The 14,232-nt window shown below is 40.0% G+C and overlaps 1 protein-coding gene across 1 annotated transcript in view; it reads right to left on the reverse strand.

Moving 5' to 3' along the window:
* The window catches only part of WLS (Wnt ligand secretion mediator), a 116,384-nt gene that overhangs the window by 62,931 nt on the left and 39,221 nt on the right, over window positions 1-14,232 (reverse strand). The window contains exon 2 of the mRNA XM_069564179.1: window positions 12,441-12,713. Coding sequence (XP_069420280.1) covers window positions 12,441-12,713 — 273 coding nt within the window. The remainder of the gene's footprint in view (window positions 1-12,440; window positions 12,714-14,232) is intronic.

Consider the following 14,232-nt stretch of genomic DNA (forward strand, 5'->3'; position numbering starts at 1 on the left):
GCAGTCCTGGAGAAAAAACAATGTCATAACTATAAAATGACAAGAGGACATTTCAACAATGGTTTCTTTCCCCCCCCATAAAAATACCTTTGTGCTGTCGCCAGGACAAGCCAGCTACCTAAAGGGATCCTGTCTGTTTCACCGGAAAGCTTTGTTTCCGACAAGTTTCGTAAAGGAAAAAGTAGGCTAGTGAAAGCTTTTTATTTCCAACCCACCTTTTCCTCATTCCCATGAATGAGGAGGGGATAAGAGTGACAGCAGGCAGCCAGGGAGAAAAATAATATGGCTGGTGGGTCCTGACCTCTTGGATTCCTGCCGACAGACAAGCCCGAGAGGCAACATTTAATTGTGAAAAAACCAGCCTTGCTCGCCTCTTATCTTTCTCCTCTGTGACTTAAAACCCACAATTACTGGCAACCCCTAGATTCCGAGTTACTCAGCTGGTGGTGGCAGCGATAGCTGTGTCTGTGGCTGAAAAGCAAAAGGGGAGTTAGATTTTACCTGCCTCGGAAGCCAGCCTTGTGCGAACACAGCCCTAACCCAGCTTTATGACTTCTCCCATTAAAAAGTTCACAGATGCCCTCCTGTTGGGAAGACCACCATGTGAGAAGTCCAGATGGGGGAAAAAAATCGATTTCCAGCTGCTGTATAATTCAAAGGATAAGCTACAAGTCTCAAATCCTGAATTCCACATTTCATTTCAGTACTAAATATGGGATTTTCAATTCTTTTTCTTAAGGATGAAATTCCAAATTTCTTAGCCCAGTCATCAAGGCAACCCACCAATTGGCCTTTCTTTTAGGAGCTTATCTTTTTTTTCCAATATTAAATTCTTTTAACAAGGGAATTTACCATCTTCTCCATACAACATGTCATTTCACAGTATTTCATGGTGGAAAAACAGGGTTCTTAGTCCTGCCTTCCTCAGCTGCAACCCAGATGACTTTGGAGAAGTCACGTAACTTCTATAATCTCCATTTGCAGACCTCTAAGAGGTTTTCTCCCACATACCTCTGGTCCCTTCTTGAATTATTACTCTATTCCCAAATATTTTAATTTACATATTCCTGTTTAGAGTCAAATATAATTAAATCATCCCTTGTGCACATAATCTCCTAAGGGTGCTGAGAATTTCCCCCATCTTCTATTTCATGGTGTTCTCCAGTTGCTTCACTGGTAATCAACATACAACCGGGCACTCAGGGGGTCTACCTGTACCATGAAGGTAGAACCCTTTCCTTGAGATTGATGAACCTCTGAATCCCACAGATGACCTTCTGGTCTTCAGGTGAAATATGAATACAAACTATCTGTATGGGGTCTGTGCACATTCTTCTCTCAAGGTCAAGGTTCTTAATCCAAAGTTAAAAACTGCTGTGCTTCAGTAGTGAAAGGCCTGTGGCTAGCATCTGTTCAGGTCCTTGTTTTACACACTGGGTCCTGCTGCCACCCTTTCTGGGCTACTCTGTTCTCTTAAGAACTTACATTTCTTCTCTCTGCTCAAGTCCAGTAACTCACCTTTATGGAACATTTATTGTGTATACTTCCTATGTAAAAGCCTCATATCTATTACTGTTTCATCCTTAAAACAATCCTAATAAGCATGGTACTACTATTATCTCTATTTTATAGATAAAGAAAATGAAGCACAAGGAAATTCAGAAACTTACTTGCCAAAGGTGTCACATAAATCCGTTAAGTGACAGGTCCAGTTTTTGGCCCAATACTCTGGCTTCAGAACAAAATAAGGCTGCCCTTGGATTGCCCCCTTGCCAACAGATAGTAGAGAGTCACAGATTTCACCATCTCTCATTAAGACTCCACCTTTCAAGGCTCAATTAAAAAACTGTATTCACAGTGAGTTAATCATTTCGCCCTCCTGTGTTCATGGAATATTCTGGGCACTTAGCACTGAACACACTAGTGTGATTTTTTTGTTTCTTTCTCTCCTAACTAGACAGTGAGATCCTAATTCTTCTGAGTGCATCTCAAGTGTTTACTGTTTTGGGGGCTGTGCTAAGTATGGGGACACAAAGATGAACAAGATACAGTCCCTGCCCTCAAAATTCAGTCTTTCAGGATAGAGAGAAGTAAACAAAGAAGGACCATGAGGTTTTTTGAAATTGTATTATGAAAGATAAGGATTTATATCTTAATTTCTGAGTAAAACTTGCCAGCACACAGTAGAAGCCCAGTAAATGACCACTAAATGAATGTAGGACTTTGGAAAGGGGGCCTCAGAAGCTGGGCTGTTAAATTTAAAAGATCTACCATCCCTTTATGAAAACTCTTTGAGGTTATTTATATACTGACTCACCTAAAAACTGCTTCCTGAGTTGGTGTCTATGATACATTTTTTAATGTCAGACTAAAAATACACTTCCAGTACACCAACCCTGTCTGCCTACCCAAGGACTAGAAATGAACACAAGGTAACACGTAACAAAATGAAAGACAAGAAAACTCACTCAACACTAAGTTTACCCACTAACATAAGGGCATCCATCCCCACTTAACAGCATCTTCTAAAATGGTTCACTCTTGAGGGTCTTTGAAGTAACTGAAGGGATACTCATGAGATTTTTATAGTCTAAGAACCTTAAGTGACTCATGGACTTTCAGCAAAAGAGACATAGAGTGGACAGGACCTTAAGGGTCATCTCATATGATTTCCCACTCAGATCAGGAAGCTTCTCCAGGGCACTATCGATGGATTCATGCCACAGAATCAGTGGGATCACGGCACCTGACTCCCAAGATCACTTACGCTTGTAACCCCTCTATTTCTCAGCTAGGAGACTTTGGACAAATCATTTAACTTCTCTCATCCTCAGTTTCCTCTCATTCATAAGGGAGAACTGTTGAGATGATCAGATGAAATAAAAATAAAGTTGTCATACTCAGAGATAATTTGTTTGCAAGCAACAGGATTTTACACACACTAGCTTAAGCAGAAATTAGCCGGAAGGATACAAAGGTATCTTGAGAAGTTCAAGTGCTGACAAGCTTGAGGAACCAGAAGCAGGAAGAGAAAACTGTCAGGGAGAGATTTATCACTTGTATTCGATTGTAATTATACCCCATGGTCCTTCATCTCTACTTTTCTCTTTGTATCCGGTTTTCCCACTCTGCCAACCAACTTTCTCTGCTTCTCCAGGCATGAGACGAATGATGGCTGCCCAGGCAGCCCTCAGGACTTTTCAGTTTAAATGCCAATGAAAGTGAGCCTAGAAATAGTGAACCCCAATTTCTTATAAGACAGAATCTGATTGTTCCCCCTTGGGGCAAGAGCCCATGCTAATCCAATCAGCTATGGCTGAGGGACTGATTATGTGGCCAGGTGCCCATTCAGGACGCATGATGGAAGTCCACACTCTGAGAGAGGAGAAATAGACAAGTTCTGTAAGAAAATGATATGAGGCCAAAGCAAATGGCTGGCAACAGAGACAACCACCAGCATCCCTAGTACAAAAGTACTTTGTAAAGAAATCAACATTAAATGCAAGTTATCACTATGGTCATCACTATGATTGCCCCTTCAACCAGCTCCCACTTGATTGCTACCAATAACAGGCTGCTCACTACCTGGAGAGACAGCCTTTTCATTGCTGAACAATTTCATCTATTAAAACTTATCCACATGGCAGCAATTTTTTAAAAAGACACTAAATTCTTCTATCTTCCCCTAGCCCTTACATTTAAAGAACATATAATCTTGTCTGCTAGGTCAGGCCTGGGCTTTCCCTTGCAGTCATAATATGAATAACCAGTAAGGCAGCAAAGATAGATTCAATGGACAATTACCTTAGGGAACAACCTAAACCAGAACAATTAAAAAACCAGAACCTCCTCTTCCTTCAAAGAATTACTACTACCTCTCCTACTAATACCATGAGCACTAATTTACTAAAGCAAGAGAAGAATCGGAACCATTTTTAGCATCAGTGTGTAGATAGTACGAAGCTATTGAGGAAAGTGTTTTTTCCCATTGTAGAGTCCCTGGCACTTTAAGTAAAATTCTGCTTCGTATAACAAAGGATTTTCTTTCTCCAACTTTCTTCTGCTTTCAGAAGTATCATTCAGAAAATAATTCTACTTCTTATTTTCTTAGGTCACCCCAAACAAAGGTATGATTTTCCATGAAATAACCTCACATTAGCTATGTGATGACTGACTGGCATTTAAATACTGACAACACCCAAAATTAGAAGAGGATGTAAAAAAGCACAAAATGTCTTATATATAGTGGGGCACCATCAAGGAATCTGCTGCTTGTGGTGGCTTTGCTGCTTACATTTTTCATTGATGTCACCAGGCTTTTATTTTAGTAACCAGGATATACTTGTTATGGATGCAAAGAGAATCTCCTCATTTATATTCTAAACTCAGAGCAGGAAATGAGACACGTGGGTGATCTGCAGCTGTGGCACTATAAACAGGACCAGCCTAACTCCTAGTCTAGATTCTAGACTGCACTACATTTCCTGAACTTGAACTTGGGAGATTGAAAAAAAGAAAATATACCATTTTAGAATGACCAGTGCATTCTGTCCAAGAATCTTAAGAGGCCTCAGTTTGATAGAAGCCTCACTGACCTGTATATTTAGTCTACACAGTTGATATACAACCAGGAGATCCTGCTCTGTCTCCAGCCAGCTGTGCTACAGTGGGCAAGTATTGTAAGGTTCCTTCATCTCTTAAATTAGTCCTTTAACATCTGGGGGCCAATTTGAAAATCGGAAAAAAGCCTCAAAACCTCTTATTCCCAAAATGCACATAAGTAAACAGGACTAAAATTTCACACAGTATCAGGGGTTCATACGGTCCTTGAAGTCTACCCATAGAGTCCTTTTAAATTATTAGACCAACAGCATTCTAACCTTTCTTCCAGTGCTCAAAGTCTGCAATCACACAGCGGATGTTAGTAACAATTACTACAAATCATTCAACACCATGGGTGAGTGTTTTGCTAAGACTAGAGACCAATCCAACACAATCTTTTTCTAATGCTAAATTGACCAATAAGCCAGTGGATGACGAGAAGAAAGTGGGAGGGATCTCATATAACAAACTATATGTGTGCTCAGTCGTGTCAGACTCTTCGCAACCCCATGGACCACAGGCCACCAGGCTCCTCTGTTCAGGAGATTATCCAGGCAAAAATACTGGAGTGGGTTGCCATTTCCTCTTTCAGTGGGTCTTCCCAACCCAGGGATTGAACCCGTGTCTCCTATGTCTCCAGCATCAGCAGACGGATTCTTTACCACTGAGCCACCTGGGAAGCCACAGCAAACTATCAACATTTAAAAAATAAATAAATAAAGTCTTGGGAAGGTTTTGAAAGAGTCCAACTCTGTTTCTTTATTGGATTTTTTCACTTGGAAATTCATAACACATAACCATTGAGCCAGAAAGTACAGAGATCCAGACAGCTTTATAGGGATGCTGTCCAAGTCACGGGCTTACACATATCACACCCAAATAAAACAAAGCCAAAGGTTCTCACGCTCCTGCCAATATAAACATGTTCACAATGGTTAATTTCAATTGTTCCTGAAGATTCCCTCAAAGGGAAAGATAATCCATGAATGACAGTAAACAAACATGATGTCTTTAATATTCACTATCTTGGGTTATAATCAACAAAATGTGGTCCTCTCCTGTGATTTTAGTTTCTTTCTATTTTAAGTCAGGTAAGTTACATAAGATGGAGTTGTACTTGTAAATTCTAAGTTCTAGCTTTGGTTTGAAGAGGAAACACAACTCCCTAAGAAAGAGGACTGGCCATGTAAATTCATCTTGAATACTGACCACCTCTCTCCCTTTCCTCACCACCTCAAACCCCACTCCATTTAATGCTGCTGCCTCTTTCTGGTGTGTTTTGAGCTTTCTCAGCTTATCTTCTTTTGAGGGGGTAGGGAGAGAGAAGAGGAAAATTTTGAAGTTTTATTTCTTCCCCCATTGACGCTGGGGTAGGCAAAGAAATTTACAAAGGAACTTTAAAACTCTTGGTGTCACTAGCCTATAATAAAAACTATCCACTCAGACTGTAACATAGTCATAAACCAAAGAAGTCTCTTTTAGGGAAGGTGGTGGAATGGGAGTGGGAGGGTAGAATTAGATTTCTTCTCAGTGACTTGCTTCAACATAGTTTGTTAAAGAGGATAAGCTGATGAAGCATGGAATTCCTGCTGTGTGGATACCATATTACCAACAGTCTGCTCCATCACAGCAGTTACAGTTTTATGGTGTAGAGAATCCTCTGCTCCGTTAAGCTCTCTTTGTGGACTCTTCCCAAGAAGCATCCGAAAATACAGAATTAAGAACCACAACTCTTGCTGATGGTCAACAATAAAGTCACAAAAGGATTCCATCTTTTCCCTTCTATAAATCTGCCCCAATCATTTTAGATAAAGTGACAGTTCATTTTTCACAGTCAGTAGATTGTTCCTTTATCTTAATTATCTTCATCTGGTGTCTACCTAATATTCTGTAACAAGCTACACAAATGAAAGAGTACAATCATTTCATAAAAAGTTAGGCAATTTTCTCCCAGGACACTCAGACATCTAACGTGAAAAATGACTGGGTAATAATGTTGTTCTATATTTTTACTAGAAATATTTCAAAGAAATATTTTCAGTTTAAGAAAAGAAAAATCACTTGTTAGAGAAATAATTTGATCATTTCAATGTAGTCAATTGCAAAAGTGAAACAAGTTAAGACAGTGCTCAATTGCAGAGTACAGCATAGGGCTCAAGGCAAAACATAATGACTTCATTACCTAAGAACAGAATAAATACCCTGGCTTTCCCCATCCACACCATTTATCAGGACTTCTTCAGCCAAAGAGTTTTTTAGACATCTGAAAATCCTAGATTTACTGCTAAAGACAGATCAAATCATCCTGATGCTTTCTGCCAATGAATTTCAGTGCTTCTATTTCAACAGAAAATTTGAAAGCTGGGTAGACACATGTTGAAAAAATAAATAAATACCTTTTCCTTTGGTCTCAGCACCCAAGCTCTTCAAAAGAAGCCCCATAGAGAATCTGAGGTTATGCTAAGTATGTGACTGGCAGTTGTAATCAGTAGAGTGATATTACGTTACAAGCGAGTACCATTTTGGCCATCCCAAACCTGCATTTTTAAAATATCTGTGTAAATTGAGGGATTGATAAAACACCATAAAAAGAAAGGTATACATCCACTCTAGATGATATTTTCAAATAAAATAATTTGTTGTTACAGAACAATCTAAGCCCATCACATAGATAAACATTCGTTTTTTTCCAGAGATTAACCATCCAGACACCAGGTGTTTAGGCTGACTTTTTCCCGACATTTTTTAGTCTACTCACACTCCCTCCATTTTCTAACTCTCCAGAGAAAAAACTGAAGTCCTCTGTCCTTTTCAGCTCTAAAGAAGTACCATGTTTGTGTCCTGACAAACACATTAATCCCATGCCTCTGAAATGTTTAGGTAAAAGTCAACCACTGACCCAAACACAGATTTCAACAGACAGGACTGCTCAGAATTCGTACAGTCATCCCTCATTATCCACAGGAGATTGGTTCTAGGACCACCCGCCACCCCCAAATCCCCACCCAGTGGATACCAAAAGTTATGGATGCTCAAGTCACCTATACAGAACAGTTCAATAGGCCCTCAGTATCCACAGATGAGACACAGAGAGTCACCTTGAGTTGGCATTTACTGAACAGTCCAATTTCCCAGGTGGTGTTAGTAGAAAAAAATCTGCCTGCTAATGCAGGAGACACAGGAGACATGGGTTCGATCCCTGGATCAGGAAGATCCCCTGGAGAAGAAAATGGCAACCCATTCCAGTATTCTCTCCTGGGAAATTCCATGGACAGTAGAGTCTGGCAGCCTACAGTCAATGGGATTGCAAACAGTCGGACAGGACTAAGCAATTAAACAACAGTTTCCAAGTATCTAGAAGTCTCTAGATTCTCTTTGAGTGGCTTTCCCTTCCCAGTTCTTGCAGACTATTGTTTTAAAAATGAAAGTTGCTCAGTCATGTCTTTGCAACCCAATGGACTATACAGTCCATGGAATTCTCCAGGCCAGAATAATGGAGTGGGCAGCCTTTTCCTTCTCCAGGGGATCTTCTCAACCCAGGTCTCCTGCATTGCAGGCAGATTCTTTACCATCTGAGCCACAAGCGAAGCCCAAGAATACTGGAGTGGACAGCCTATCCTTTCTCTAGCAGATCTTCCTGACCCAGGAATCAAACCAGGGTCTTCTGCATTGCAGGAGGTTTCTTTACCAACTGAGCTATCAGGAAAGCCCTTTTAAAACTATCACCATTTACAAGTTGGACTGGTTACTACTTTTCATACTTAGCAATGAATGACAGTAGTAGGTTATTTAAATGTTTGTTTTTAAAAAATCAAAGTAGGGGGACTTCCTCGGGGACCCAGGGGTTAAGACCATGTGCTTCCAAATGCAGGGATGCAGGGGATGCAGGTTCAATCCCTGGTCAGAGAATTAAGATCCCAAATGCAGTGCTGTATAGCACAGCAAATAAATTTTTTAAAAAAAAAATGAAAGTAGGAATTCTGTTTAATACTGCTCTTTCAAGTATACTTATTTTGTATAACAAACGTGGAATATCTTTCTCAAATAAAATATACACATTCTCTAAACACTTTTATTACTATAAATTATAATATCATTATTTCCCCCTCCAAAGACATAGAGATTCCCTAATAGCTCAGTTGGTAAAGAATCCGCCTGCAATGCAGGAGACCCTAGTTCAATTCCTGGGTCAGGAAGATCTCCTGGAGAAGGGATAGGCTACCCATGCCAGTATTCTTGCCTGGAGAATTCCATGGACCGTAAAGTCCATAGAGTCGCATGGAGCCGGACGTGACTGAACAACTTGCACGTTCACTTTCAAGACGTGCGTCTGATGAAATCTTGGAATTGATGAAACGATGACCAGTTTTTAAAGTAAATGTCAATGCTTATTCAGTTTCTGAGGGATAGTCAAGATCTCAAATCCTAGCCAAAATCTGTATCATCTTAAACTGAAAGTTTAAAAGGAATAAACGATTTAGCTCCAAATGACTAAGTGTCACGTAAAATATATAGTCCTTTGATTATTTTGTCTGCTCAAAGACCCTTAAGAGATACATGAACACTCTGCATGTGTGTCTAAAATCCTAACTTTAATAGTCCAGGTGTGAAATCTCTTATTATTTGAAATCTGAAACTCATTTCATAGATTGCCTAGGAAAGCTTAAAGAAAAAACAGGATTGGTCCTGACTTTTCCTTCCATTTGAGGTAATATTGCTAGCACTAAATCTTTAATAAACAGAAAGTCATCCACATATAATAGGATCTTATTAACCACATTCCCAATCTTTTTTCTTCTGCCCTACATACTGCTATCAGAAAGGCATTCAAACAATGATAAAATGTAAAAAGCAGACAGGAGGCTGCACATACTCTTTAATATAAGGATCGGGGGGAAACCTAGACCTCCTATGTCCCATAAATATTATTATATGCATATGTCTATATAACTCAGCAAAGGCATACCATCCCTCTTTAACTGATTTCCTCTTTAGTGTCCATTAGCAAATGGTAAAGAAAATGCACTTAAGGAAAGAATATTCTCATGAACCCAACATATAACATTTTCAAATTAAAGTCAACAGGCCCCATCAGAGCTACTGCTCAAAATAAGAATTTTTTGATCAATTTGGTTTTATTGATGGTTCCAGTTTATTTATTGAAGCAGCTGTTAGTTGTCCATCTTATTAGAATTTTAGTGTGTCCCTGTTAAGTACAGATCTTTACGTTACAAGAAATTAAAGGATGTTGTTTAAGAATCTTTAGTCCACTCTTTTTCTAGATGAAGATAAAATGTATTTTGGAACCTGAAGATGTACTTGGGGGAAAAAAAACATACAATGCATTCACATTTCATTTACATATAGCAGTGTTTTAGTTAAAGCCTCATCAACACAGATATTTTTGATGTTTAGATTTAATATATGACGGGAAGCAATTCCTCTGTGAAGTTATTCAGATATGTAATAGGTTCTGACCACCAGTTAGGATGGAGGGTGTAATTTCCCACACATCCAATAATTCTGACACCACTATCTACCCAGAGATAACATCAGATTCCACAGGTAAAGGGCTCAGCCTCACAAAACTGTCCCTCTCTTCAGATGCCAGTCGCAAGCTCGGTTGAGGCTTCAACTTTCTGATGAGACTGTAGACCAGACCAACAGCTTGACTGCAACCTCAGAAGAGTCAGCCAGAGACTCCCAAGTTAATCTGTGCCCAGATTCCTGACCCAGAGAAACAGGGAGATGATACATGTTTATTGATTTATGCTGCTAAATTTTAGGATAATTTGTTACCCAGCACTAATACAGCCAATACAGAGCAATTATTTAATTCCTATTACAGAGTAAATCATTTCCTTCACCCTTGGAGTTAAGGAGTCTGTCTGGGAACATTATATGGAAATACACAACAGGCAACCAGCCCAGATAACAAAGTACTGTGTCCTTGACCTTCACATCAGAACAGAAATCAGTTAATCTACCCGTGTTAGCTTCCCATGGCTCCTCTAATGATGCTAATTCTCCTTTTCTTGAATACATTCTGGGAACTAGGAATACAAAAACCCAAACCTCAAGGTATACACATTAGTTTTAGTCTCCGTTTTTAACCTCATAGCAAATTTCCCTTCCTGAAACTCAAACATTATACTGTATAGTCCTCTCATTATAGCACTTAGCTTTCTTAATCATATGTTTGTCTGTTTCTCAACCATTTCTTCCCTAGTGATTTCTTCAATCTTGTATCTTCTGTATCTAGTACTTAACACATGGTTGAAACTTGGTAAGTTTGAATGAATAAACGCATTACACAGGCGATGAATGAGCAAGCAAGTCAAGAGGCAAGAGAGTAGGGACACAGGAAGTACCACTTGAATGTGTCAGGCTGTTATTAATATGAAGGTCCAGGTGCACATCAACCACTCCTTCTAGCTAAAATGCTCTTCCAGGGACTTCTCTGGTGGTTCAGTGGCTAAGACACTGCACTCCCAATGCAGTGGGCCCAGGTGTGATCCCTGATCAGGGAATTAAATCCCGCATGCCACAAATAAAGATCCTGCATGCTGCAACAAAGATTGAAGACCCCACATCCCACAACTAAGATGCAGCATAGCCAAAAAACAGAGAGAAATCTAAAATAAATAAATAAACTAAATGAAGAGAAAATGATCTTCCACTTGCACCCACCCTCATCTCCAATTCCTTGTCAGAATTTTCACTCTTTAATGCTCACCTCGAAGATCTGCCTGCTCACCTCTACACACACACAAGTATGCGTGTATGCCAAGGCAGACTTTCCTTTCTCTGCTCTAAAGCCTTCTCTTCATACTCCCACAGCTCCTGGGCACACCTTGGACACTGTACTGTAATGACTGATTATTTGCCTGGCATCTCCACTGTAAGCCCCTTGAAGGACAGGGTCTTCATATGTATCTACATGTCCAGCCATCAGTTCTATGTGTGGTAGCAGTGGGTACTCAAAAACAGTCTGAATTAATGAGTAAGAGATTGAAAGAATTAGGGATAGAATTACATTTTGAAAAATGATCTCAGCATAATCTGTTCCAGATAAAATGTCAATCAGGCATATATACTGTTCTAACACCTAAGTGGAGTAAAATTAATATAATTATGTATCACAATAATTTCTGATACAAGAAAATGAGAATTTAAAAAAGTGCTCTAATCCATGGACAAATTCCCTATTACTATCCCCAGATGTCACAAGTGAATCTGCCTCTCAAAAATCACCAATCTCCCCCTCACAAAATGCTACTGTACCTCATGTCCTCAGAGTCTTGAATCACAGCTGAGCCAACTAGAAAAATAACCTGATTTTATGGGAAAACGGGAGCTCCTGGGTTGGTGCTCCCATTTTGACAGGTATATTTTTCTTAGGCAATGGCTTAATTCAAAGCCTCACCAGAAAAGACATTTGGAAACATGGGACCTTTCAGAAATTCTCAAATCACTCCACGGGGGTGAGCTTCCTTGTGACACTAAGGCAAGGGAGCTTGGCTAGAGCAGGGCTCCTAAGCCAGGCTGCCTGGCTTTGAATTCCAGCCCTTCCACTCTCTGGCCTTCTGACTTTGGGCAACCTCACTGATGCCTGAGTTTTCTCTCCAGAAAGTGAAATAAGACCCACCTTTAGGAACTGGTGGGAAAATAAAATGGGTTAATTCAGGTAGAGTACTCAGAAACGCATCTAGTAAGTAGAAAGCAGTCAATAATCGTCACCAGTAACACTATTATTTCACGCCTATTACAACTGGCTCTGAAAAGGCTGAAAAGCGAAATTCCTCAAGACAGGAGAGGGGTAGGGAGAGTGCACTTACTGATTTGGTTGTTCAGCTTGAATGCAATGTCCAGCTGCAGGATAAATAGCATGAACTGGAACCAAGGACTCATCTCCATGGAAGGGAGGGGGATGTGGACAGAAAACACAATGTCATTGGCTTCAATTTCCCTTGGAATCGCTTCCTCGATGTCTCGGATCTTGTCACATTGGTTGGGTCCCCAAGGCATTAACCATTTTGCCTTGTGATGGTTTTTACGGACATCCACGCATTTCACTGACATGTAGGATACTGCCGTTGTGGGTCCTGGAGCTGAAAAGAGAATGTTTTTCTGTTTTAGAAGAATCATCCATGTAAGTGCCTAATTCTGGCTGACATTCTTTTCACTACTGTCCTCTCTCCATTTTTGACCCTGCCTTCCATAACTTCAGGCTCATTAATACCAAGCGTTAGTTGCTCAGTTGTATCCAGCTCTTTGTGACTCCCATGGACTATAGTCCATCAGGCTCCTCTCTCCATGAAATTCTCCAGGTAAGATTTTCTTTCTCCAGGGGATCTTCCCAATTCAGGAACACAGCCTGGCCTCTGAGTTGCAGGCATATTCTTTACTGTCTGAGCCACCAGGGAAACCTATTAATACCAAGTGAGTAAAAGTTGCTCAGTCGTGTCCAACTCTTTGTGACCCCCATGGACTATACACTCCATGGAATTCTCTAGGCCAGAAGAGTGGAGTGGGTAGCCTTTCCTTTCTCCAGGGGATCTTCCCAACCCAGGGATCAAACGCAGGTCTCCTGCATTGCAGGCAGACTCTTTACCAGCTGAGCCACCAGGAAAGCCCCAAAATACTGGAGTGGGTAGCCTATCCCTTCTCCAGCAGGAATCAAATCAGGGTCTCCTGCATTGCAGGCGGATTTTTTACCAACTGAGCTACCTGGAAGCCCTATTAATACCAAGGGATCTCCCAAATCCAGGTGAGGATCCTTCAGTGATCTCTAGAGGTGTCATAAAGTATACCCGAGAGCCTTCTCATTGTATTCTTTCAATAAATAACTGGTGATTGAAAATATGTGTAGCCAGTTTTGTTTCGTTACCTCCTCACACCAAACAAATGTCACAAGAATCAACTATGCTTCACTTTCACCTGCTTGAAGGCTTGGAGGGCACTGGGGCTTCACAGAACACAGTGTCTGAAGTCAGGAAACCTGGGGTCTGAGGCATGGTCGAATGACTTACTCTTGGGTAATTTGGAATAAATTGGTTAAACAAAGCATATCGCTTCAGGATCCTCATAAGCTGGCTGATGGTTGGTTTCTGAGGCTTTTCTACACTCTGAAATTTTACAACACATCTTTTGATTGAGAGAAAGAATTATTTTGACCTTGGGATCCCATTGAAGGTACCTATCAGAGAGTGGGAACCCAAATACCAACTTGACACTTGAAGGATATACTAAAATATGATCCCTACATTTTGAGAGGCATCATTTAATTTGATAGACCATTAACAACACAATTTTGTAATTATAAAATGGCCATATCACTATAAAAGAAAATTTGCAAACTACAGAAATGTTGAAGTTCAAAACGACATTTACCCAAAATCCTATTTGAGAGAAGGAACCACTGCTGTAAAAATATCAAAATATTATGTTTTTTTCTATCAAGTGTATACGTAGATAAAAATTCATAGAGGAATTAATTTGTATAAGTTTAACATACATAATAATATTAACATGTTTTTATAAAATAGGGTCACACCGTACATAGTTTTGTAGAGTTTTCTTTTCTATTCACTTAGCAAAGCAAAGTAGCACAGTGGTAAATAACACAAC

The sequence above is a fragment of the Ovis canadensis genome, chromosome 1, assembly GCF_042477335.2.
Source record: "Ovis canadensis isolate MfBH-ARS-UI-01 breed Bighorn chromosome 1, ARS-UI_OviCan_v2, whole genome shotgun sequence".
Classification (NCBI taxonomy): domain Eukaryota; kingdom Metazoa; phylum Chordata; class Mammalia; order Artiodactyla; family Bovidae; genus Ovis; species Ovis canadensis.